This window comes from Podarcis pityusensis, assembly GCF_964106645.2.
Source record: "Podarcis pityusensis genome assembly, chromosome: 10".
In the NCBI taxonomy this organism is placed as follows: domain Eukaryota; kingdom Metazoa; phylum Chordata; class Lepidosauria; order Squamata; family Lacertidae; genus Podarcis; species Podarcis pityusensis.
The window spans coordinates 8,249,836-8,276,704 of NC_138035.1; the positions used below are offsets into that span (position 1 = coordinate 8,249,836).

The 26,869-nt window shown below is 44.0% G+C and overlaps 1 protein-coding gene across 2 annotated transcripts in view; it reads left to right on the forward strand.

Annotated features, from left to right (window-relative positions):
• CHCHD3 (coiled-coil-helix-coiled-coil-helix domain containing 3) overlaps positions 1–26,869 on the forward strand; it is a 221,703-nt gene that overhangs the window by 104,709 nt on the left and 90,125 nt on the right. Inside the window, exons 5-6 of one of the 2 annotated variants that reach the window (XM_081023256.1) lie at positions 23,654–23,668; positions 26,107–26,190. In XM_081023256.1, the coding sequence (XP_080879382.1) occupies positions 23,654–23,668; positions 26,107–26,190 (99 nt within the window). The remainder of the gene's footprint in view (positions 1–23,653; positions 23,669–26,106; positions 26,191–26,869) is intronic. The other variant, XM_081023257.1, reaches the window with a different exon arrangement.

The following is a 26,869-nucleotide window of genomic DNA, read 5'->3' on the forward strand; positions in this document are numbered from 1 at the left end:
CCAAGGTCACCCAGCAGCTGCATGTGGAGAAGCGGGGAAGCGAACCCAGTTCACCAGATTACGAGTCCACCGCTCTTAACCACTATACCACACTGGCTCTCAGGAATAACTTATAGGCAGGCCTGTTGTGAATCTGGATCCTAAGTGGTTTAGAGCTTTGTATGTGAATGGAAGCCTCTTGAACTTGGCTCAGCAGCATATATGCAGCCAGTACCCTTCCTCCAACAGGTGTAAAGTGCCCTCGGTAGGCTGTCCCTCATAATGGCCTAGACCAGTGTTTCCCAAGCTTGGGATTCCAGCTGTTTTTGGACTACAACTCCCATCATCCCTAGCTAGTAGGACCAGAGGTCAGGGATGATGGGAACTGTAGTCCAAAAACAGCCAGAGCCAAGTGTGGGGAACACTGGCCTAGAATTGTGTACTGACTGCAGTTTTCAGACCAACTTCGAAGGCAGCCCCACATGGAGCTCACGACAGTAGTTCAACCTTCAGGTTCCTGGTAGGTGGATTGCTGTGGCCAGGCTACCTCTTCCAGGAGTGGCTATAGCAGGTGCACCAAGCAAAGCTGGCAGAAGGTACTCGTTGTCATGGGTACTACTTGTGCCTCCAGCTTCAGTGCTGAATCGAGGAACACCTTCAAACTATATGGCCGTGCCTTCAAAGGGAATACAGCTTCACTCGGAACAGGCAGCTTGTTGGAATCTGAGAGTTGAATTTGGTCTTCCCAGCTGCTTAGAGCAATCGTAGTCCCAAGTGCTATTGGGTGGATGATACAGTCAGCAGGTTCTGAGAGGAAATCCTTAAAAATGGGACTTAGAAAGCTGGCTATTACTGGCTCAAAAGCACTGAAATGACAGGATTCCCCTTTGTTTAATTATTTGGTTAAATAATTGCTGGTGATTGAGTGAAAGGCACGGGGCTTCCAAACAAATGAGCCCTTCAACTATGGCCGAAATAGCAAACCTTTTTTTGACAATACCCGCCAAAGTTTGTGGCCAATTCAACTGGTCAGCTCTCTTCTTTCAAGGCTGGGATTTCATTTTTCCTTGGTCTCATTTTTCTTTGCCCATATGAAAAAACTTTGATTCAGCTTGAAAGCAGCCTGTTTGAACGATACCTGTTGAGATTTTCTTCTGCCCCCATTTCTTCTGCATCTCTGTGCTGCCCCACATGCTGCCCCAGCTTCCTTATTGTCAAGGGGCTTTTCTTCTCTCAGCTGACCTGGGGTGCCACAACTCCCCCCGTCCTGAGCACCCAGTAAGTGCTCTAATTGGCAACAGTACAAACGAGCAGCAGCAGGTTCTCTCTTCAGATTCCTAATTGGAATCAAAGGCTGTTTTGAAAGTGTTGTCCGCATCTGATTGATGGAAGCTCTTTGCAGATAAACAGAGGCTGCATTTGACCTGCAAGATTATAGAGACACCTACGACAAGCCCACAGAATATAGCAAAATGAGCCGATTCAGTTATGAAGCCGATAATATTTGTAACTGCATGTGAAGGTTCCTTCTGTTCCTCGTATTTTTCTAATACCCAGGCAGTGTTTCCATTCTGTGATGCCATGAAAAGCTGCCTTAACACCTACTGCAAAGTTGGAGTCATATTGCAGAAATAAGCAGAACCTTTTTTAAAAAAAATATCTGTTTGAGTAACTCTCTTTAAGTATGCCTTTCCAAGAGCTGAAAATATGGATATACAGTCTGGTTTTGCGCTATGTGGGGGGAGAGAAAATAACTCACCATGTGAATCTGTTCTAATTCATTTGTTAGGGATGGGTTGGAGGAGAAAGGATTAGCTTTGGAGCTGTGTAACTAAGCCACAGGGACATGGGTGGCGCTGTGGTCTAAACCACTGAGCCTAGGGCTTGCTGATCAGAAGGTTGGCGGTTCAAATCCCTGTGACGGGGTGAGCTCCCGTTGCTCGGTCCCTGCTCCTGCCAACTTAGCAGTTTGAAAGCACGTCAAAGTGCAAGTAGATAAATAGGTACCACTCCGGGAGGAAGGTAAACGGCGTTTCTGTGCTCTGCTCTGGTTCGCCAGAAGCGGCTTAGTCATGCTGGCCACATGACCCGGAAAAACTGTCTGCGAACAAACGTCAGCTCCCTCGGCCAGTAAAGTGAGATGAGCGCTGCAACCCCAGAGTCAATTGCGACTGAACTTAACTGTCAGGGGTCCTTTACCTTTACCTTTAACTAAGCCACACCTTTGACTCAGCTGCCTTATATTGAGCATCCCACCAGTTCCTCAAGGTTGGCTACTGCTATGACTGGCATCTTGAGCAGAGCAGAAATGCTTTCTCCGTCTTGCCACATGCAAATCCTTTTCAATGGTGTTGCAGGGGGCTGGACCTGAATCAGTGTACACACAAAGCAGGCATTTTGACACTGAACCATGAACACTTCCTGCCCTTGGATGGGAAGTTTTTGATGTTGAGCCTTTAAGGAATGTGCTTATGTGATTGGTGAGATATTTCATACTTTTTTTTTCTTAGATGTCATAGCTTTCTTAGAGGCATTGGGTACACCATGAGGGATTGTTCAAGGCAAAATGGGTGTGTGTATATAATTGCGATATAAATATTCTAATACAATATTAATACATTTCTTAACAGAATAAAGATTTCACTGTCTTTTAAACTGTTTCTTCTGAAGCAGGGTCACCTCAGGACCCTCAAATCAAAAAAATATTTCTTGGTTACAGTTCCTGGGGTTATATGGCAGGTTGGGAAGTGCTATCAACTACCTCATTCTGCTCTAGGCGGGCAGTTCCCTGGTCTTCCGTACAGCAGACAATCCTATCATAATCTTCCATAATTTTATTATTTGTACCCTGTCCCATCTGACTGGGTTTCCCCAGCCACTCTGGGCAGCTTCCAGCACATATAAAAGCATAATAAAACATCAAACATTAAAAACTTCATGATACATGGCTTCCTTCAGATGTCTTCTAAAAGTTGTGTAGTTCCTGACATCTGAAGGGAGGGCGTTCCACAGGGAGGGCGCCACTACTGAAAAGGCCCTCTGCCTAGTTCCCTGTAGCTTCACTTCTTGCAGTGAGGAAACTACCAGGAGGCCCTCGGAGCTGGACCTCGGTGTCCGGGCTGAAGCAATGTTTGGGAGGGGAGATAGATTGACACTCTAGTTACTGTTTATGGATCAGCATAGGAGAAGGCTTAAAGCTTCGGTTGAACTGTGCCACATCAGATTGGATGGGAGACCATTCAGACATGCCAAAAATCTTCCTAGGGTTGAACCCTTCTTCCTGATGTGCTACTCTTCTATTTGCAAGGAGTCTCTTCTCCTCACGGAGCAACATTCAAACATTCACTCCCCACCAGCAGTCTGAAGTGTTCCAGCTACACCACTTAGTTCTGCTGTACAAATTGGCCTTCGGTCGGGGCACATGCAAGGTGGAGCTGAGGGGGAACAGGAGAATGCTCCTGCTACCTTCATGGAAGCCCATGACGCACTTTGAGAATCATGGCTTTAAATTACCTGAATGAGCCCCAAGTGTCATATTTTATTTAAAAGCATCTGTAAGTGCAAATGTAAGAGCTAAGTGTAGCAAAAAGCCTCGTACTTCCCTGGTCATTCATTTAACTATCCATCTGATGAAAGCACTTGAGTATAAAGTGTGCTCTTCAAGGTTGCTATAAAAGGAGGCTATCGGGTCTGGCCAGAAGTTGCACCTGGCTTTTCTGTGCACTTGTTCAAAGAAGATTTCAAAGCTTTTTCTTGGATAAGGTTGACAATTTAGGATTATTTTTATTTTTTTAAAATCAAGGTCTTGGGAGTGGCTGCCTGGGGGCTTGTCACTACTGATTATGTTTGGTGGGTTCCAACATTTTGGGCAAGAACTTAGTTCAGTGGTAGAGGATCTGCATTACATATCAGATCAGTAATATATAATATTCCCCCCAAGGATTGTGACTGAAACAGTCCCAAGTCTCACCTCTTCAGTGATGGGTGGCCTGGGGTCTAGATGGTGTTGTGTATTTCATTGGGTTCTTCAAGGTTCTTGGGTAACTGGTGAACTCTTAGAGTTGGAAGGGACACTGAAGATCATCTAGTCCAACCCCCTGCAGTGCAGGAAGCATCCATGACAGATGGCCACCCAACCTCTGCTTAAAAACCTCCAAGGAAGGAGAACCCACCATCTCCCGAGGGAGTCCATTCCCCTGCCAGAACAGCTCTTGTTGTCAGATGTTTCTTCCTAAAGCTTGAATAGACATGCTCTGGTCATCAGGGCTGCTTTTTGACAGTTCAAAAAGGACAGGGAGAGGTCCACCTGCAGTGAAGGCCATTGTGTGCTCGTCCCCAGACAGGGAATCATGACATCTCTGACCACACATCTTCCTGACCACAGCCTACAGCCAGGAATGTGACATCTCTTTCTGGGTCAGCATTGTGAGCTGGTGGGTTTCTGGTTGGGGCCACGAGGAGGATACCTTTCATATTCCACCCTATTGCTTGCCACACCCCTTTCAGTGTTGTCTCATTGGCCCTGCTGCCAGCTCCTACCAGCATGGCCAATGGTCAGGGATGATGTGTGTTCAGAAAAAGTATATGGGAGTATATTGTATTTAAAAATGGGGTATCAGAGTTTTTAGGGGGCTAATCAGGTTTGGATAGCTGGCATAGCAGGCTTGTTGGTTTTTGAATGTTGGTTTTTCAATTTCGCTGTTCTGTATGGGACAATGACAATAAAGAGTATCGTATCGTATCATAAGGTTTGTACAAAATCCTTATGGCTCAAAAAGGGTTTCCACCATAAAAAGGGGGGGGGGTTCCATCTTTTGCAGGTTGTGGGGAAGGTACATTGCAGGGCAGATAGTGCAGAAAGCCACAAATTCAGTAGCAGAAATGAGTTCAGTGTCCCCAGCAACTAAATGAGATGCAAAGTTCCAAAATGCACATCCTAATAATTCCATTTTTAATGTCACCTCCCTCGGAGCACTCTGTTCTGATGATAGCCGTCCCCTGCTTTCTTGAACACACACCACTCCCTTTTTGGCCTCCCTCTAGACATATCTGTTTCAGAGAAAGTGCAGCCTTGCTTTCATCCATTATAAATGATTTTCATTTGAACATGTCATTTTGCTTTTCTGTTACAATGGAGATCAAAGTGACACCGGTTCACCGCCGGTGTTCAGCAGCTCTTTGTGGTCCTGGACCTTCAAGTAATAGGATCCAGTTTAATTTGTTGCTGTCTTAGATCTCTCTGAAGGCGTGCAGAGTGCTTGCTTTTGTGATGGATTTCGGTTATTTATAAATAAAAAATAGATAGGAGTTTTATGTTTTCAGGCTCCGTGACAATGGTCTATTGATACAGACCTCGCTGTAGAATGGTGACATTGAAAGAGTTTTGAATCTATTTAAAACGGGACCATGCATTTGAAAAGCCATTCGTGAAGGTAAAATGAAAATTCCAAGACATCCATTTGCGGGATAAGCTGTGGCATTTTTCTCAAGGAGTGTGCCGGTGTAATTTCTTTACCAGGAAAAAGGATAAAACAAGATTTTAGCAAGTAATAATCCATGCTGCCTGAAAGCATGGCGAATAGAATTCAGTCGGGACCAGCTCTTCCCCAAAGTTTCCTTTGGGAAAACTGCACCCCGTACCTCTGTGGTTCAACAGCATGTCAAAACAAGATATATTACGACCTGATTTCTGTACTTCCATTCACAAACACGTATTCGTATGACTTTTACAGTTACATTCCATTATGGGGCTCTTCTGGGACTGATTTTGTCCTTTATATGGAACTTTCCCAATTCGATATCAGCATAGACAGTTGAGTTCTTCTTTGTCAGCCCAGTAGCTTCCATTCTGATGGGCATTATGTCTCCCAGGCTTAGGTCAGTGCAAGGTCTTTTACAGCACGGCTTACGTACATTTGTTTAAATGGAGATGACAGAATTTGAGCATTTAGAATTCCCCCCTCTTCTATCTTATTGCATCTAGTTGGTTTAGACAACATGTTGGCTAGCTGGTTGTTGTATACTCTGGATTATTCGGGTGAAGCAAAACCATATTAAGTAACTGGAATAAAAAAAACTGCATAGAAAATCTGCCCTTTTAAGGGACAGACACAAAGAACTCTGTTGTTGTTTTTTCCTTCACTGGGCAGAGAGAGTCATTCTTAGTAAAGTAGTGTGTATGTATGCATGCATGTGTAAGTATGGCACCATCTACATATAATAAAGCAAATTGGCTTCGTGACCAAATTGGGGGTGTGGTAAAACATGGAGATGATACAGTCCTAATTCCCCCCCCCCATTGTTGAATACAGACAACCCCCGATTTGCACGGGGTCATCACGTGCAACAGTGGAGTGCATATAAGCCCGCCTTTTCCTGTCACTTCTGGGTTTGCAGTGATGCCGTGTGCACCGTGGTGCGTGCTTTGAACGTGCGCAAAATGGTCGTCGTCTTTACTTTTTGCTATTTCAAAACCCTTATCCTGCTCTTCCTTTGCAAACCTCAGGAACATCAATTGAGAGAACGTGTGAGCCTCTCCCAAACAGAAAGAAAGCCTTTCATGCAATGCCAGGCTAGCCCATTTCTGCAATTTTAAGTGTGCCCTTTTGCTTAATTTGGATATGACCAACACATTCCCTCTCTCTTTCTCTCCTGGCTTAGCCCAGACCTCTCAGAGTCCTCTCCATTTGGACTGGAAACAGGTTCCTGGGGGAACCATTGCGTTGGAAGGTGGGCAGTGCATTCCAGTAATGGGCAAGGGCCGCTGAAAATGCTTAAGTGCTTCCAATTATAGCCGAACTCTCGTGAGGGACCCCCAACATTTCCTGGAATGGCTTCCTAGACATGGGCAGAGGGGCGAGTTACGTATGCAGGCGGGCACTGCAATCATGTGGGAAGGAGCATTGCCTGCCAGGAAAGCCATGAAGGCAGCAGACCCGGTCGTCGAAGGGGAGGGGGCAGGACCCTCCTGAGAGTGCCTGGAGGCTTGGATTAAGCTCACAGGCGGGCCCTCCCTGTTTCTGCAATTTAAAAACACATCCATGAGAATGCTGGAATTGGAATAGCTGCGTTTGATAGCTTAGAATGTGGCAAAATGGGTTTTCAGTCAAACAGCAGGCTATGAAAGCCCAAACACAAGCTTCTATGGTTGAGAATAGCAAGGCTTTTATGGTTACATGACCCCTTTTATTTTCTTGCCATCAGTCTCAAGTGGTTTGTGTAATTAAAGGGTAATTCTTACACATTGCTTATTCTTTTAATTGAAACTTGCAAGATATGCTGATATTGCATCTATGAAATCTCTTGCATCCTTTAAATGAGGAAGCGTTCCTGACAGTTATAGTTGGCATTAAACAAATAAAGAGTAATTAGATGCCTATTCAGTGATTGCTTCTGTTGATGATTCTGAAGTCATATTTGCTGTTGATTGTTGGCTAATGTTGCCAGAGGTTTACGTATTTTTGTTTTCGTTTTTAACCCGGTTGGAATTTCTAGGCATAGTTTCGCAGCTGCACGATGATCACACGCCTACACATGAGAATATGCTGTCTGTACATCTGGCTCTGCCATAGACATGTGAACTCTGAACATCCAGAGGTGGCTTTGAGTTTGTGCCCATAGGCAAAACAGGTGCGTGTGCAATCAGTGGCGGCTGCGCAGGTGATTTGCTGTTACATAACAGGCTGCCATCACTGAGCAAGACCTGGGGAGAGACTGAACATTTTTGCTGGCTGGTGTTTCAAGGTGAGGCATCGCACTTGCAAAGTCAGCAATGGGCAGACATGCGGATACTGACTGACTGGCAGTGCCGATGTCATGGCCTGGCTCAGTGGCAGTGTGCTGACCCAGCAGCAACCATTCCTCTGCCTCTCAACAGTCCCCTGTGAGATCTATCATCTCAGAGTCCTCAGAAGCTGGTTACTCATGGCAAACTACATCACTGGGGGCTGCTGTCCACTACAACATTTGTTTCCATGTTTCCATGCTTATGTGTGCTGCATATCATAGAACAGGGGAGGCCAGCTCCCAAGAGACTACGATCTGCTCACAGAGTTAAAAGCTGGCAGTGATCTACCCCTTTTTTGGGGGTTCAGGTCAAAGTTGTTGAGCTTTTCTTAGGAAGGAAGCCCTGTTTTGGGGGGTTCGGGCCTGTATACCTGAAGGAGCATCTCCACCCCCATCGTTCAGCCCGGACATTGAGATCCAGCGCCGAGGGCCATCTGGTGGTTCCCTCCCTGCGAGAAGTGAGGTTGGAACGCCCTCCCATCAGATGTCAAGGAAATATGCAGCTATCTTATTTTTAAAAGACCTCTGAAGGCAGCCCTGTTTAGAGAAGTTTTAAATATTTAATGCTGTATTGTTTTCAACACTTGATTGGGAGCCGCCCAGAGTGGCTGGGGAAACTCAGCCAGATGGGCGGGGTATAAATAAATTATTATTATTATTATTATTATTATTATTATTATTATTATTATATTCAGGTCAAGGTTGTTGAGCTTTTTTTAGGAAGGGAAACCCTGTTTTGGGGGGGGGTTCCATTTTTTTTTTTTTAGGGAGGAGGGAAGCCCTGTTTTAGGGGGTGCAGGGCAAAGGTGTTGAGCTGCTTTGGGGGGAGCCAGTGATCTGCCACAGATGTTCAGTGATCACAATCTACCTGTTGGACGTGCCTGTCATAGAACATCAGACAAAGTCCTGAGTTGCAAATATAAATATGTGATGCCAGCATATAAGGCATGCCTGAAGCACCACCCTCTTTGAAGGAAGCAGGGACACCTCCCCTTACCCAGAGAAGCATTAGCCATACTCTAGACCCAACCAGCAAACTCCCCTCTGCTGGATTTAATAAGCCAGGAGGGACAGGGGCTGTTAGAGTGCAGCACCTTGTCCACAGCAGCTCAGTGCATAAGCTGAAATTGATCTCAGAAGACATTGCTGACTCTGGCATTGAGTACTTCATCCATAGTCAAGCAACTTTATCTTCAAAGTGTGTAGCCAGTGGATCACAATGGGTGCTCACATAGGAGTTCCTCCTTCAATGTAGGATTCAGGAACCTCCAGGACCATCCGATTTAACTCCACTGGCCAGATGTTGGAAACTGCAGTGCAGCTATGATACGAACCTTCTTTGCAGCTGTGCTGCACTGCAATGTTGTACACACAGTTATGTATAGTGTTCAATTGGCTTCAGAGCGAGAATTGGCCAATTTGCAATTCAGTTTTCCTCCGGCTTGCTGCAAAGCCTGAGGCTCCACAGAAAACACAAGTGAACAAACCAAAAACACTTGTTTTTAATAAAAGCACACACCCCTTCACCTGAAATGGTGCCTTGCGGATTTTAAAGTTTGTAAAGAAGTGAGAAATTTAGAATCCTTTTGGACCTAGGTTCTTTTCTTCTTTTAGTAGCTCCGTACTAACGCATCAATATTTCAACCAGTCTAAATGAAATAGTAATCTCTCAACAGCCAGTGGTTCAGGTATTTCAGAGATTAGATAGGGTGGCCGTTTCACTCTGCGGCTGCTGTCAACCCCAGGTGTACAGCTTCTTCGCTGTTAAGCCTGCCAATGGCTATAAACAGAGAAAAAGAGACATAAAATATTTGTCAGAAGGAATCCTCCCATAAATCGTAGTGAGCAATGTGTATAAGCTACTTCCTGGGCAGTACTAAAATTTTTGATGCCTGAACACTGCATGATTCTTCAGCTTGTTTTGTACTTTTATGTAACCTGTATGTTTTTTACAACCCTGCTTTGTAGCTGAAGGTGTGTGCTGTGAAGGTAATGGAAGTTTGTGCGCTCGTTTCAGAGGTCATTGCCAAGAAGGTTTTGCCCCCATTGCATACGTTCTGACACCATGAACTTGTTGTCTAAACTTTTTTCTTAATGTTTTGAAGGGCAATCTGAAAATTGGATGTAAACCAGGAAATCTTGGGTTCAACTTCCTCTTCACCCATAAAAGCTCCTTTGCAAACCCCAGCCAGGATGCCATCACTCGGTATACTGTACCTGAGTTTTGTTGGGAAGATGAAATGCAAAAAATAGTTGTTTCAGAGACAGAGGGGTTGACCAGCTTCATTTAATTTCCTTGTTTCGGGTGCAGAATCATAGAATTGTAGAGTCGGAAGGGACCCCATGGTCCAATGCAGAAAATTCTCAGAAATTATACAGGCCAGCATAATTTTTCCTAGCTGTGGACTACTGTACCAGGTGATAAACAGAATTACTTATTTGCCCCTTTGAGAACAGCAGAGATGCTTCCTGTTAGTTAATATTTGTAGGCAGGACATAAGTATTATGCAAGAGTTTTAATTATTGTAGATTGTATCCAGCTAAATTTTAGACAGAGTAGACTCATTGAAACTATGGACCAAAGTGGGCCATGGGTATTAATTGCAGTGGGTTTACACTGAGTAGGATTAAGATTAGTTGCAATCCTAAATAGTTAAGGGATTTGGGTGTTTTTGGTTGTTGTTCCAATGTCTTCCTGCTCCATGGTCCATGAATCTGTGAAACATGGGGTAGATGCAGGTGATCAACCTCTGTATGTTAGAGACAATCAAGCCATCCATGGATGAAAGAGCTCCCTTCCAGTGTAGTTTGGCCAACTGTGTGGACTCCCATGCCATCTTTTAGAAGTCTCCCTGATAGAGGAAAGTGTTAATTTGTGCTCATTTTGGAGAAATTAATATCTAGAAAGAATCTTCATAACACACTAGGAATTAGATCTGCTTGCTGTTCACTCTGCATGCGAGGCACTTTTAATACTCCTTCTTTAGTAATTTAAAAAAACTATATATAAAGCACTACCAAAGAATTGCTATTTAAAAGAGAATTGACTTTCTATGGTCCACCTGAGTACCCCCCCTTTTTAACCTAAACTTTGTTGTTCCTTGTGGCCATGAGTTCTTCAGGTTAACTGTGCATTTAATCTGTTTCAGATATTGTTGCTTTTCAATTTCACTGTTCACTGGTCACCCCCCTTTTCTTACCGTGGCAAACATAAAGCGAAGCATGGAAATGTCTGATCTGCTTTCTTGTCATCCTTACTCTAAACTAAAGCAAGTCTCCTTTTCTTTTTGCCTTTTTAATATGAGACTTGTGCTACAGGATTTTAGTATTTTTGCTGTCTCATTTTGAGCAGAGGGCAGGCATTGTTTACTTCTAGGAGTACAGTACTGGGACACTCTTAAGTTAAAGTGAAGCAGAGTAGTCGGCAGAAAAACACATGGGTATCCTTTCAGATTTGGTTTCAGAAGTGCTAAACGCAAAGGAAAATCAGCAAAGAGTTGAAAAACCCACTCTAGTGCTCTTGTGGATAACCTCCATATGTTTTTCTGTGCGCTGGCACGCAAACATCCTAGATATGTTTGCCATGATAATGATCTTTGTCACTTATGGAAAAAGCACTGATGAAATCAGCACAGCAGATATTCCCATTTTGATACAAAGGTCAAGGATAAAGCCTCCCAAAGATGACTGTCTGCAGGGTTAGATTGCATTAAACAATTTGAACAGTGATCTCCAGCACTCTAAAATATATAGTTTAAAATTTAAAATATATTTAATATTTATAGATCATCAGGTATATTCTTTTGCAGAACTGAGAGCACTCTTATTGGCATGAAATTGGTGACACACGGCAATTCTTTCTGGCGGGTGGCGCTGTGGGTTAAACCACAGAGCCTAGGACTTGCTGATCAGAAGGTCGGCGGTCCAAATCCCCGCAACGAGGTGAGCTCCCGTTGCTCGGTCCCTGCTCCTGCCAACCTAGCAGTTCGAAAGCATGTCAAAGTGCAAGTAGTTAAATAGGTACCACTCCGGCGGGAAGGTAAACGGCGTTTCCATGCGCTGCTCTGGTTCGCCAGAAGCGGCTTAGTCATGCTGGCCACATGACCCGGAAGCTGTATGCCGGCTCCCTTGGCCAGTAAAGCGAGATGAGCGCCGCAACCCCAGAGTCGGTCACGACTGGACCTAATGGTCAGGGGTCCCTTTATCTTTATGTGTGTGACTCAGGGTTTTTTAAAAAACTTGGAGATGTATTAAGATAGAGTTCACTTTGCAATGAACGCTGGACGCTGCCTCATTCTGAGTTGTCCAATTGGTCTATCTAGCTCAGTATTGCCTACACTGGCTGGCGGTGGCTCTCCAAGATATCAGGCAGGGGTCTTTCCCAGCCCTACCTGAACTTGTGGCATTTTGCATGTGACATGAGCTTTACCGCTGATCTGGGGCTCTCCCCTTCAAAGCCCAGACTCCTTCCAGATTTGCAACTGGCAGATACACCCACCAGCACATCGGACGTTGGTTCTGCCATCAGTGTTGCCCTAGCTGGGTCATATGGGCGAGGTACAATAATAAACTGTATGAACATTTGTCTGTTCATTTATTGCTATACAGTGATACCTCGGGTTACATACGCTTCAGGTTACAGGCTCCGCTAACCCAGAAATAGTACCTCAGGTTAAGAACTTTGCTTCAGGATGACAACAAAAATTATGTGGCAGCAGCGTGGCAGCAGCAGGAGGCCCTATTAACTAAAGTGGTGCTTCAGGTTAAGAACAGTTTCAGGTTAAGAACGGACCTCCGGAACGAATTAAGTACGTAACCAGAGGTACCACTGTAATTAAGACTCCAAAAACATTTTCTGAAACATGAAATGCTCCTGAAGGAATTGATTAAATTTATTGATTAAAGCACGGGCACCATCCAGTGTGGAAAATGCATAGTTGGATTCTGCTGCAAACTTTCAGAATCAAGTTTGACCCTGAAGATGATAAGTATATTTCACTTGGAATGCCCATTGTTGTTCCATTGTCTTCCTGCTCTGTGGTTCATATCTTCAGCCTGAAGGTGGCTTCACCCGCTGCTTTAACTGCTGGTGTTAACATCCAATTTGGGGAAAACAGGTAGGTATTCATGTCATATGGGAATGGCTGTGCAAGTGACTCTTTTGATTTACTTACCAGGATCCTGCTTTCCTGAGCTTTATTTATTTATGTCTTTATTTTGAAACAGTCAGAAGAAGAGGGGTTTTTTCACCCAGTGCTTTGAGGATAAAAATGAAGTAGATTTAAAATACAGGAAGGCAGAATTAAGAAGACCTGAGAGTAGTTCGAAATCCCACTCACTCCATACCCACACAAATTCCACATCCACTAACACACACATACCACACTCGGCCTGCTCCTGCACACATTCATTTTGTCTCTTTCTCTCCCCATTCTTATCAGTTACTGGTCCAAACGATCCCCTGGGTACAGATACAGAAAGACCACACTGCAGCACTGGTACTCCCACCAACCCCAATTAAAAAACCCAATAGCAGTGCATGCCATTCACTAAACGATGCTCATTTGTGTTAGGGTTGCGTTCTGAGGTTGAGCCGTCTTCCTTGTCATCAGCTACCATTTCTCAGCTCCCACCTGAACAGTGCTCAGTCTCCAGCCCCCTCTCCCAGCTACCCCACACTCTTTCCCTAGCACCAGCAGAAAGATTTGCTGCTGTGTTTCATGCTCTTGAAACTCTTCCTATATGCCACCAGTGGCTATCCTTTGGCTGAGAGGCCCTGTGCATCGCCCTTGAGCCAGTACCACCAACTGGACTCATCCACTTCAGCCCCGACTGGGCTAGGCGAGCTGGGTAGCACTTCCAGAGACCACCTTCTGCACAGGAACAGGTCAAAGTGCTGTGGACTCACAGCTTAGAGTTGTGAGCACCGGATTCACTTCCACAAGAAGACAGTCATCGCACAGCAGAGTACAGCAGACTCTAGCAGAGTATATAAACAACTCGGAGAGCAGCTCTGTAGAATATCTTCTTTATTCTATCTACAACTATTATACAACTATATACAGAGCTAAATAGGTCTAAGCATAAATGAATGCTGCACTGTACTGAGTGTCTGCAGCTGCTCTTAGCAGCAACCTTATCTCTACACACAATCTCTAACACTCAGTCTCTCTCTCTCTCTCCAACACTGGCTGACTGACTGACTGACTTGGTGCTGGAGCAGAATAAGTAGAGAGCAGAACACGCCTCCTCCTCTCTGGAGAATCAGCAGACTCCTCAGGAGATTCTTGGATATGGGAGGGGTGAAATCTCCTCAGTTTCGCCAAATACTTGCTCCCTTAGCCAAGAAGCAAACCTCATACTACCTGGCAAGGAGGGAGATGAAAGAGCCTTATTTAGGAATCCCAGGTGAATGTACTTCAGCCAAGATCATTGTTAGAAGGGTAGCTAGGCAGTGGAAGATCATCACCTGAGACTTTGGAGAGATGCTGCTGCTGTTCTTGATAATAATAATGATAATAATTGATAATGATGATGATGATATAGCCTGCTTTTCCCCCTGACAGAGACTCAGTAGGGCTTAAAATAGAACTGGCTAAAAACATTGGGGGTGGGGGAAGAGAATATTTTAAAAATTAATTAATAAAGGCAGCTTCATGTGCAAATTTCAGAAAGGCTGTGTGTCACTGGACACATTCCGCTTCCTACCATTACACTGTAAGGGTATGTATTACTACTGTATTCCACCTGAGTAGCTCATTCCATATAAACTTTTTAAAAGAGCATATTACAAGCAATTAGGCGGTCCATTAGTAGTGACAAAGCCAGCAGAAACCCAAAGCTGAAGGGCACTGGAGGAATGAGGAGTAAAACAGTGTGTTAGATTTGTTTCTTACCGCAGGGTGGTTCCCAAGCCACAGAGAGGGAGGGGTGAGGGTTGGCAACGCCTTGGAAATTATGGAAGCTTAAAAAATTCTGTTTTGAAGCTTTATAATTATTATTTTTTTAAAACAAAAGGTTTAGCAACTCCTTTTCTCAGGTAAAGTGTTTTGTGTCTTCCATATCTTTTATGACTTACCATAAAAGTCAGAGTGTGTTGGTTTTGGGCCAGAGCTTATGGAAATCATTAGCGCCATTTTAGAAAGAGAGAGTGGTGTGCTTGAAATCAGAAGTCCTTGATTAAACTGGGACATGCACATCTAAGGTCAGCATACAAGGGTGGACCTGATTTGCACGTCACGGTAAGCTTGAGTACAGTTCAGCACCATGTGTACAAACCAAGATGCCTCCTGAGATTGTTCACCCCACTCCCCACAGCCCCAAACCCTCCTCTGGTGCTACCATAAGGGGTTTGGAAGCCTTTGTATGCTAGGTCCGGCAGTAACCCTAGTAACGTGGTCCAGGTCTGGTCCTGAATCCAAGGGTTCTGCGAGGAGTCAGTGCAACAGGGCCAAGACAGGAAACCAGGCAAGGTCAGGCACAGGATCACAGGCAGGTTCTGGCAAACAGCCAATGTTGCTCCCACAACCTGGGGCGGGGTCCAGCAGCCTTTTATCTCTGTCGGGGTAACGGCTGGTCCTGATCCCCCGATGACTCACCTCCCTGTCTCGCCCGAAGGCGAGCACTCCTCCTGTGAGTACTCAGGTCTCTCGTTCTCTCAGACCTCAGTCTCTGCAGCTTGGGAGACGTCGGTGGGTTACTAGACCCAGAGGCTGCCTCAGCCTCTCCTAACTCAACTGGTAGTGGAGCAGCTGTAAGTGATGGCCTAGCTGGAGGCAACGAGGTAATCCCCGCATCTGGAGCCAGGGCAGCCTCAGGCCCCTGACACGGCCCAGCTGGTGTTTGTTGCAGGGGAACCTGTGCAGACTGGGGCTCTTCAGAATCAGGCCCCAGACTTGGTTCAGATGCCGCCTGAGGCAAAGAATCCGGTGCGGACTGAGACTCCTCTAGCTCCGAGTCCGAGCCCGAGTCCCAGGCCATCACACTTTGCTTCTGTTTTTGATAAACCGAAGCTTGTTGCCCCGTTCAAACTAGGAACTCTGGTTAACGTTCATGGTTGCCGGTTTAAACAAGCGCGCTTCATGCCGTGTGAAGTTGGCTTGCGGAGCAGCAAGGAAAGGCCTAAGAAGAGAGATTAATCGAGTGTCAGGCTGCAAGGCACATTGGGATGCAGTGGATGATAAACAGATGGCAGTGTTGCATGGGCAAAAACAGATGCACTCCTTGGAGCTCGTAGATTTAACAAATGGGAAGTGGAAGGCTGGCAGTCTTGCTACCCTGTGCTTTCCTTCAACTCCTCCCTCCCAGCCCGTCAGCCTGTCTTACAACCTCCATGCTCCTAAAATGAGATCATCATGTAAGATAACTTTATGGCATTTACTGACCCTGTTGCTTTGAGAGACCTCGCCAGCAGATTTCTGGGCAGAACTTTGCATTCCCTGCCCCCACAAGCCCTGTGCTTAAGCAACTGCTCTCTTTTAACATTAACCTTCCCTTTGAAGCTCTCTGTACTGCGCCTCAAGGCCCATAGACACTTTTTTTTACAACCTCCTGCTTTATTCAGTGCAAAAAGCCCTTGTTTCTTCACTTAACATTTCACCGGGCAGCCCTGTCAAGTCAGCCTTGATGGACAGATCTTTATTCCCTTCACAAACATGAGGCATGTCAGTTGTCGGCCGTTCAGGCAGAGAGATTGTTTCATCCTTCATCTGACCCATCCCTCTGTTTGTCTCTCCTCCTGGGATCGAGGAGGAAGTGGCTTAAGCAGCTTAGATGGAACGGCTGCAACTCTTCCAGGCGTATAACGTGGCATGGTAAATATAGTGATGGATTTCTGTCAGATGAATGGCAATCAGTTCGATCTCAAAACCTCTTTTCTAAGAACCTGGTAAATATTTAACAATCATTACATCCTTACATTTTAAGGGTGGCATTCAGCCAAGTTTTACTCAAGAGTAGCTGTGTTGAAATGAATCAACTTAACTTAGACATGTTCACTAATTTCAGTGAGTCTACTCTGAGTAAAAGTTGATTGAATATCACCCTAAGTGTGTGTGTGTGTGTGTGTGTGTGTGTGTCCATTTTTATGGATCAAAACTGGCCTGGAAGGAGTATATAAACTATGTACAACTTTCCACATTAATCTGTATCTCTTCATAGTCTCTGTGTTTTCCTATAATGAGGATTGATTAGTTTTATGGTATTTCAACCCCATGAGAAAAAAGAGAGAGAATGTGTTGACCTCAGTGAGAGTGAATGGGGAAAACTGAAATGCTGCTTTGTCTGGGGTACTGGGAATCTAAATTACCCTACGTTATCAGAATCCGACTCCATAGGACTTTCCTAACTCACTATTCTCCAGATATTTTGGACTAGAATTCACACCATCCCTAACTATTGACCATGCTGGTTTAAGCTCATGAGAGCATAGTTCAGCAACCTCTGAAGGTTGGGGCAGCAGGTTGGGGGTGGCTGCCATAGAAAGTAACATCGGTATGTTTAGGCAAGTCATTACAGAACTCCACTATATCCCTTTAATGTACAACTTTTCATGTGTACTTTGCTTAATGTCTATTCAAGCAGGGAGTTGGCATTCAGTTCTCTTCTTTTAAGTGCTGAGCCTTTTGCTATCATCTTTCCCAGATCTTGCTGCTCCCCACCCCTCCCTCCTTTGGACTTCTTCCGACTAAGACTTCTTCTTGATCTCTCAGATACCTTCTTTGAGATGAAGTCATTGATTACCACTAGTGTACTATTGCACAGAGGGAATAAAGGATCAAGCTGCTGTCTGCAACTTGATGGCTCACATGCAGGAAAAGAGAGTAGTTTTCAATGTGGGATGTAATCCACTGGGAGCAGTCAAATACAACATTCCTTGTTTTCCTAGAGGGAATATGCAGGGGGATGCTTGGTCCAGCCAGTTGAAACTTCCTGTTCCTCCTGGGCTGGAGCATCCTTCCTTGCATGTGACTAGTGGGGGGGGCGTGACCTTTCCAGACCTGGTAAAAGGCCAAGGCATGCTGCCACTCTCTCTCTTTTCCATCTTCCTTTCGTCCTGTGAACTGTTGGACTGCTTGCCTGCAGTCACTGGGTAAATCTCCCTTATGGGGTAAACCTCTTTGTATATGTTTGAAACTTTAAGCCTTAAGCCTGCCTTCAGGGATCACACTGTGCTCTGCCTAACTCCGGTCTTGAAATACCTACACTGGCTCCCAGTACGTTTTCGAGCACAATTCAAAGTTTTGGTGCTGACCTTTCAAGCCCTAAATGGCCTCGGTTCAGTATACCTGAAGGAGCGTCTCTACCCCCATCGTTCTGCCCAGACACTGAGGTCCAGCGCCGAGGGCCTTCTGGCGGTTCTCTCATTGCGAGAAGCCAAGTTACAGGGAACCAGGCAGAGGGCCTTCTCGGTGGTGGCACCTGCCCTGTGGAATGCCCTCCCACCAGATGTCAAAGAGAACAACAACTACCAGACTTTTAGAAGACATCTGAAGGCAGCCCTGTTCAGGGAAGCTTTTAATGTTTAACAGGTTATTGTATTTTAGTGTTCTGTTGGAAGCTGCCCAGAGGGCTGGGGAAACCCAGCCAGATGGGCGGGGTATAAATAATAAATTATTATTATTATTATTATTATTATTATTATTATTATTATTACTGCCTGGTGGTGAGTAAACTTTCTTTTTGTTACTTGTGAATATGACTGTGGTGTCTTTATTCTTTTAGGAGGGATTAAAGGGGTCTTACCAGGAAAATATCAGAACAAATTTCAATCTGGACAAGCCAGGTTGAATTGCATATTGCCTTAAGAAACTCAAACGAGTTTGCAACTAGTTTTCTGCTGTGTAAAGGGGAATGGACTTTGCTAAGTAAAGGAACTTGCTAGCGCAAGTTAGGAAGGATATTAATAAACAATATATCCTCTCCTGCCTCCCTGAACATCCCCACATTCTATTTCGAACCCCACATGCAAACACATTTCCCAGGGAAGCTGAAGATTAAGGAGATGCAGCCCAAGCATTGGCCCACAGAGTCGACAACCTGCAAACCCACCAGTATCTACTGCTTTTTGAAATTATGTTTTATAGCTATTGATTGATTTTTATTGTGTTTTATTTTGTAAGTCGCCTTGATATATTTCATGAAAGTGCGGATCAGGAGTATTCCAATGAATGAATGAATGAATGAATGAATGGTTATTGCCACATGTGATTTGACATTGGCTTAGCCTGGGGTATTGGAGTGTTTAAGGCTACAGTTTCAGAGGTGGACTCCTACTTTAAAGTCTTCCTAAGCTCAGCATTATGTGTGTTTGAACCACTCTGCAAAAGAAGCAGTGAACCTTGTACAATTTCTCATTTACAACTAAAGTGCAACATTCAGCTAATTGAATACATGACCACTGTTAATTATTTTTGTTACGGCTAATTGATATTCACTGAGATCATGTTCTGTAGCCCCATAAATATAATATTACCTTGCCAAGTGTATATATCAGCAATGAATTCTCTGCCACTGGCATGTTTATGCTGTCCCCTGTATAAAAGTTGCCATGGCTTCCTTTTTTATATATTTAGATTATTATTTTTTGCTTGCTCTGCATTATTTGGAAAATACAAATGTCGTTGGCCACTTGGTGGATACTGTTCCTGTGAATTATTTATGGACTTGGCAATTCTTGCAATTCCTCTTAGAGAACAGAAAAACCATACTTCTTGGTTGTCAGTGAATCGGTTTTGTTGCAGCAAGGAGTAATTTCTTTATGCCACTGACACTGTAACAGAGGCGCTACAATGTAGTGTAGCAGCTAAAAGCCTGTGTTGAGAAACATAGAATCATAGCACTTTAGAGTTGGAAGAGACCCCAAGGGTCATCTGGTCCAACCCCTTGCAATGCAGGAATCTCAGCGAGATGATACATGACAGATGGCAATCCAACCAGGGAGTTATGGTCTGGGAGGTGGGGCAGGCTGGGTAAGCTTGTCCTTTGAAAGGCAGGCTTCTGTTCACTAACCCACAATAGTCCTGTCAGTTGGTCCAGATTATAGTGGCCCTAGAATTCCCAAAAGCATAAAGCTTGTTGGGTACACATTAATATTCAGCACCAATATTTTAGTGGGCACCTCAACATTTTGTTGTTGTTGTTGTTGTTGTTTAGTCGTTTATTTGTGTCCGACTGTTCGTGACACCCTGGACCAGAGCACGCCAGGCACTCCTGTCTTCCACTGCCTCCCGCAGTTTGGTCAAACTCATGTTGGTAGCTTCAAGAACACTGTCCACCCATCTCGTCCTCTGTTGTCTCCTTCTCCTTGTGCCCTCCATCTTTCCCAACATCAGGGTCTTTTCCAGGGAGTCTTCTCTTCTCATGATTTGGCCAAAGTATTGGAGCCTCAGCTTCAGGAACTGTCCTTCCAGTGAGCACTCAGGGCTGATTTCCTTCAGAATGGATAGGTCCATGGGACTCTCAAGAGTCTCCACCCGCACCATAATTCAAAAGCATCAATTCTTTGGCGATCAGCCTTCTTTATGGTCCAGCTCTCACTTCCATACATCACTACTGGGAAAACCACAGCTTTTACTATACGGACCTTTGTCGGCAAGGTGATGGCTCTGCTTTTTAAGATGCTGTCTAGGTTTGTCATTGCCCTCAACATTTTAGTATTCCATATATTCCCCCCCCCCCGAATATTCAGTGGCACCATACCCTCATCTGAAGCAGCCTGCGTGTGGAACAAGAGAGGGCTTCACACAAACATTTTCACCACTGGATTACTGCAACATCCAGGGTTGACTTGCTTGTGTGAATGGGGCCACCACAGATCAAACACCAGCGACTAATGTGACTCACATCCCCTTTCACTAATGCTTTTCAGGAGACTTAGTTTGCACATTTCATAAAAGTGTTGAATGAGGGATCTAGTGATGAAAACTGTTTGGAAAAAACAGGCTTTATCTAGACCTGGGTAAACTGTGGCTTACAAAATGCTATTTGTGTTTGTTTGCTTCCTATTTAAAGTTTAGAATCCCTTTAATTTTCTTTCTCTTTCTCCTCGTTCCACAGCAGCGAGTCTGTTAATTTGCTGCTTTTGTTTTCCTTCGGAGAGGTCCAGGCAATTGCTTTTAATTGATCTGTTGAAGTAGGTGGGGAGAAGTTATTTGTGATTAGGTAGCTTGAAGCCTCCCCTTCTTGCTTACTATGCATAGGTGACCTTTTCTTCTTCTCTCTTTTTTTAATACCCTTAAATTTCCTAGATCAGTAAATTGTTAGAAATTCAAATTGCCTTGTGACTTTTTTTCTTTCCGCTCTATTGACTTTTTAAACTTGCTCTCGGTAAAGGAGTGGGAAGAGACTGAGGCTTCATTTGGTTGGAAATTCTTAGAACTAAAGTCTGCATGCTCCAAGGATCCCCATCTACCAGAGATGGTCCTAATGTTCTCATACTAGAGAGCCAGTGTGGTGTAGTGGTTAAGAAGAAGAAGAAGAAGAGTTTGGATTTGATATCCCGCCTTTCACTCCCTTTAAGGAGTCTCAAAGCGGCTAACATTCTCCTTTCCCTTCCTCCCCCACAACAAACACTCTGTGAGGTGAGTGGGGCTGAGAGACTTCAGAGAAGTGTGACTGGCCCAAGGTCACCCAGCAGCTGCATGTGGAGGAGCGGAGACGCGAACCTGGTTCACCAGATTACGAGACTACCGCTCTTAACCACTACACCACACTGGATTACGAGAGCGGTGGACTCGTAATCTGGTGAACCGGGTTTGCGTCTCAGCTCCTCCACATGCAGCTGCTGGGTGACCTTGGGCCAGTCACACTTCTCTGAAGTCTCTTAGCCCCACTCACCTCACAGAGTGTTTGTTGTGGGGGAGGAAGGGAAAGGAGAATGTTAGCCGCTTTGAGACACTTTAGGGTAGTGATAAAGTGGGATATCAAATCCAGACTACTACTACTACTACTACTACTACTACTCTTCTTCTTCTTCTTCTTCTTCTTCTTCTTCTTCTTCTTCTTCTTCTTCATACCTGTCCATGGTAAACCACCATCCTTGTTGGTCTTAAAGTGGAAGTTTTGGGCCGACTTGTGAAAAGGTTGCTCTTCAGATTTCAGTTGCCTCTCCCATATCTCTAGAAGATATATCTTAGTTGGCTACTTGATGCATCTTGACTGTTGTGCACATGCATTCATGCCAATATGTAGTGTTTAGTCTACCGTTTCACATACTGCATATTAGAAGACTACTGTGTATGTCTTGGCCAGGGCTGGGAAACATGTGGCCCTCCTGATGTTGGAGGACTACAGCTCTATCATCTCTTACCTTTAGCCATGATGACTAAGGCTGATGGAAGTTGTAGTCCAACAGGTAAAGGTAAAGGACCCTTGGACGGTAAAGTCCAGTCGAATTTGACTGTGGGGTGCGGCGCTCATTTCCGCTTTCAGATCAAGGGAGTCGGCGTTTGTCTGCAGACAGCTTTCCGGTTCATGCTGCCAGCAGCTTCTGGCACAACGGAGGATTGTGACGAGTGCCAGGGTGCATGGAAATGGCATTTACCTTCTCCCACCACAGTGGTACCTATTTATCTACTTGCACTGGCGTGCTTTCGAACTGCTAGGTTGGCAGGAGCTGGGACCGAGCAACGGGAGCTCACCCCGTTGTGGGGATTCAAACCGCCGACCTTCCAACTGGCAAGACCAAGAGGCTCATTGGTTTAGACCATAGTGCCACCCGCGTTCTGTAGTTGCAACAACTTCAGTAGGGCTCCAGCTCTCGTTTATGTTGTACAAAAAGAATGTGCTTGTGGGACAGGTTGTGTGTGTTATTGGTTTATTTTGTTCTTGTTTTTCTTACGTATTTCATGCTTTTCTTTTGTATTTTTATGCTCTGAACCCTTCTGAGATCTTCGGATGAAGGGTGGTATACAAATTTCAATAGCAACAACAACATTGATGGGGTTTAGATGCCAGGTTATTCATCCAAGGAATGTCTCTTGCTTGGCTGGTGCAGTTATGTTGTTAGTATACTGTCTGTCTTTACATAAAATTGTATTCAAATAAAATATTGTTGCATTATATTGTTGTTTCTTGTTATGGGATCGTGCAAAGAATGAATAGTGGGTTATAAATAAGTTAATAAATAATAATGATAATTAGGCAATAACCCCTCCCCCATTGTTTGTTTGGAAGACACGGAATTCAGAGAGATATTCCCTCTCCTTTCTGAGACAGACTTTCTACCTCTTTATCCGTGTTTTGTTCTTTTCTGAAGGCATCTTTTTCAACAGATGCTTGAGTCTACTGCCGCTTAGAATATTACATGTTCTTTCTATTCTTATTTAAAAAGTCTTGTTCCAGTTTTGGTTTTATATTTTAAGGTGTGCTGTTTTGTGGTTTTACTGCATTTGAATTGCTTGGTCTCTTTTTGTTAGACACATTGATTGTCCCTGTTTGAAGATAAAATAGCCTGGTGAAGATTTTATTATAAATAAATTAAATACTGTTGATAGACCTATCCATTTTTTCACCCATGAAATTTTGGAGGGCATGGAAATCATTTTAAGAAGTAATTGTAAACAGAAACAAATGAAGAGAACTGATGGCTAAACTTTGATCCAATTTCATTTTGCCATACTGTTAATTTATCTTATGCTCCAACATCTTCAGATACTGGGACTATCTAGTTTGACCTTCTATATATTTGAAAAGTCAAGAAACTTGCCCATCTGTTTTTGTATCAAATTGATTAATGTTGTTTTGTTTCCAAAACAAAACGGAAAAAGTGATCTAGGTGTCCAGAACTGTGAGAGTTTCATAATTGTCTCTTGCACATTTGTTGGTTCTATTTATATTCTGTTTGTTTCATAAATTGATGGCTTTGTTTTCTGGATTTACATGCTTTCAGGAGATGGAAATTAAGGTAAGCAGTAAAGTCAGAGTTTCAGTAAGGAGTACAGAATATACACCATATGTTGTGTGTGGAAATAGGGTTTCTACTTCTTCAGGAACAATAGCTATGTGGATGGGGGACAAAGCAAGTTGGGAAGAAACAGAAAACATTAAAAAGGGACACGTTCTCTCCAAAGGAGTTATTTTGTTGATATACCTTCCACTTCGTACAGGAGTCCTCATTCTTCCTTTTTATAGGAAAGCCTCCTTTGCATGGAGTTGTTTCTTACTAGGAAATTAAAGTTGCAAATGATTCAGGTTAAATTCTGCAAAATACATCAAAATCCCAGTGTGTGTTAGGCTTAGAAGGTCTTCACTACGGTTACGAAACTGGCTCTTTGACTGGGACTATAGGGGGCAATAGGGAGAGAGGAGGGTATCTTTCACCTCTTAACAGCATCCCAGACTTTCCTAAGGAGGGCTCTCTCAACATTATGCAGATCAAATGAGTCTCTCAGTCTGTTTTATGTGTTCAAATCAGGTACTCCATTAGGGCTTTGGCATGCTCCTTCCTGTATCTTTGACGGTAAGAACTAACAAAGCAACCTTGAGGAGTAAAGCATCAATTTCCAAAGTTTCCTGCAGATTTTGCCAGGATTAATTAATTTTGACACAAGTGATTAGTTTTGATATGAGAACCGACTGGCTGAAACAGGCCCAGTGAAACTTGCTTTATGAAAGTCACCAATAGGCCAAGGTTTTTGTTAATGGCAGGTTCATTATTGTCAGTTTGGGATGAAATTTCACAGAGTCGAAATATCCCACGTCCTCCTGATCTCTTGATAATCATTCCACTCTCAAGGACCGTTCTTCACAAGGCTCACTTTTCCTACGCAGCCTGCTCTGGTCAGGGAGGGACTAAAATGATCTCTTTGATCAGCAGCTGGGAAAACCATTTGTAAGCAAAAATATTATTTGAAGATGAAAGACGTATACTTTCACTGAAAATGTGTGCGGATGTATCAGTGTCATCACAAACATTAAAGTTCCACAAAATTACTTGATAACGAGTGGTAGTTTTCTTGGAGCTAGCTTGTGTTTAAGAGGGTAATGTTCTCACCAAACCTATAGCCCTTTGTGTAGTTGAAAGGATTTGAGTAATCTTGCCATCTTGGCTCGGATATCTATGGTAAAACCCCAATCTCTTTTGACTAATGTGACGTTTTGTTGCCTCTGCGAATGCTGAAAAATAATTGTAGAGGGTGCTGCTGAGATCAGTGTAGTACAGATCATGTGATATAAGGAACCAATGTGTTTATATTAGATACAATAAAACTGCTGGCTTCCTCAGCATAGTAAGTTCAAGCAGATGTGCTGCCGCAATGCCTTTTCCTGTTAAAACATCTGCCTATTGCTAGACCACTGCCTCGGACAACCCAGAACAAACAAACAAACAAACAAATAATAGCATTACTTTCATGTAAGAATCACTTCTTATGAAGCACCTTGAAGCAATTTCACAATACAGTAAAAAAAGCCTATAAAACAATTTCCTGCATAAAAACAGTTAAAACAACCACATACAGTGGTACCTCGGGTTACATACGCTTCAGGTTACAGACGCTTCAGGTTACAGACTCCCCTAACCCAGAAATAGTACCTCGGGTTAAGAACTTTGCTTCAGGATGAGAACAGAAATCGTGCTCCGGTGGCGCGGCGGCAGCAGGAGGCCCCAGTAGCTAAAGTGGTGCCTCAGGTTAAGAACAGTTTCAGGTTAAGTACGGACCTCCGGAACGAATTAAGTACTTAACACAAGGTACCACTGTATATGAAAACAATTTCGTATCCAGTGCAGATGCTAACTGGGATAAAAATCTCCACTTCGAATAGCTACAGTAACCAGAATATACCATCAACCCTGATAAACCACTCATAATGTACAGCTAGTTACTAGGTTTCATTGAGGGGTGTTCCTGACAATTTAAAACAGTTTTACTTGAGTGTGTGCTGGAACTAATAATCTAATCAGACACTTTTGAAACATTTCACCTTGTGCTCCAAGCGTTCCTTTCAAAACACATATTCTAGGAATGTCACTGCAGGTTAGCTGCCTCATCATTGATCTTCAAATTTCTTTTGATTCATGGTACCAATTTTTCACTAAACATTCACCCCGACGCTGTTTTCTTGGCACTGCCTTCTGACTCTTCCCAGCTCCGTTTGGATGAACTGTGGCACAGCTGTTGAGCAAACAGGGAAATACAATGGGCAAGCACTTAACTTTCTCAATACGCTAATCATGATCTTATTAATATACTGCCTTGGCAAAAGTGGGCCGGCTGCAGGCTTCAGTCTCTATGCAAGAGTTAACGGGCACAATTTGCACTAGACTTTTGGCTTGCCAGTGTTCCTTTTTTTTCTGATCCAGTTTTCTCTTTTGTGTATGTGTGTGTGTGTTGCTTTTTTTAGGCTAAGCAGCTGGAAGAGAAAGACAGAGAGCTGAAGAAGCATGATGCTTATTACAAAGAGCAGCTGGCTCGACTGGAAGAGAGGGTGAGAAAGTTTATTCTCTTTTAATGAAGGGGTTTGCTGCTAATTCCCGTTCTGCGCTTGCTTTTTGGCTAACTTTTAAATAGGGTGTGGAGCTCAGGGAGGAGGGGTAAGAACTTTGTCACAAAGCTCTTTTCCCTCTTGGGGGAAAAATTGGCATTCTGTATGTTCCAAGGTCTTGTAAAACTGTTTCACACCGTGGATGGCTGTGTCTCATTATTGAGGTTAACCTGTTTCAGTGGCTGAACCAGAGCTTTTGGAAGGCAGTTCAATTTCTTAAGACTTTCAACTTTTCAGAAAATGCTGAGGCTTTGATTTTGACACATCCCTGGAGGAAAGCAGTTCCACAGTTGACGCCTAGCCTGGCCAGGGTGTGTGGGGGTCATTTTGGCTTCTCAGGGATGGCCTCATGGCCCAGAGGTTCCCCATTCCTCGTCTAGCCACTAAGGTCATCTCCATGTGGTCAGAGAGCAGTCCAAACTTCTGTGTTCTCATGTTGTTTATTTGTGCTGATGACTTACATAATATTTGCTATACTTTGGCTTTTTGGCTTTAAAATACAGTGGTACCTCGAGTTACATACGCTTCGGGTTACAGACTCCACTACCCCAGAAATAGTACCTCAGGTTAAGAACTTTGCTTCAGGGTGAGAACAGAAATCGTGCTCCGGTGGCGCGGCAGC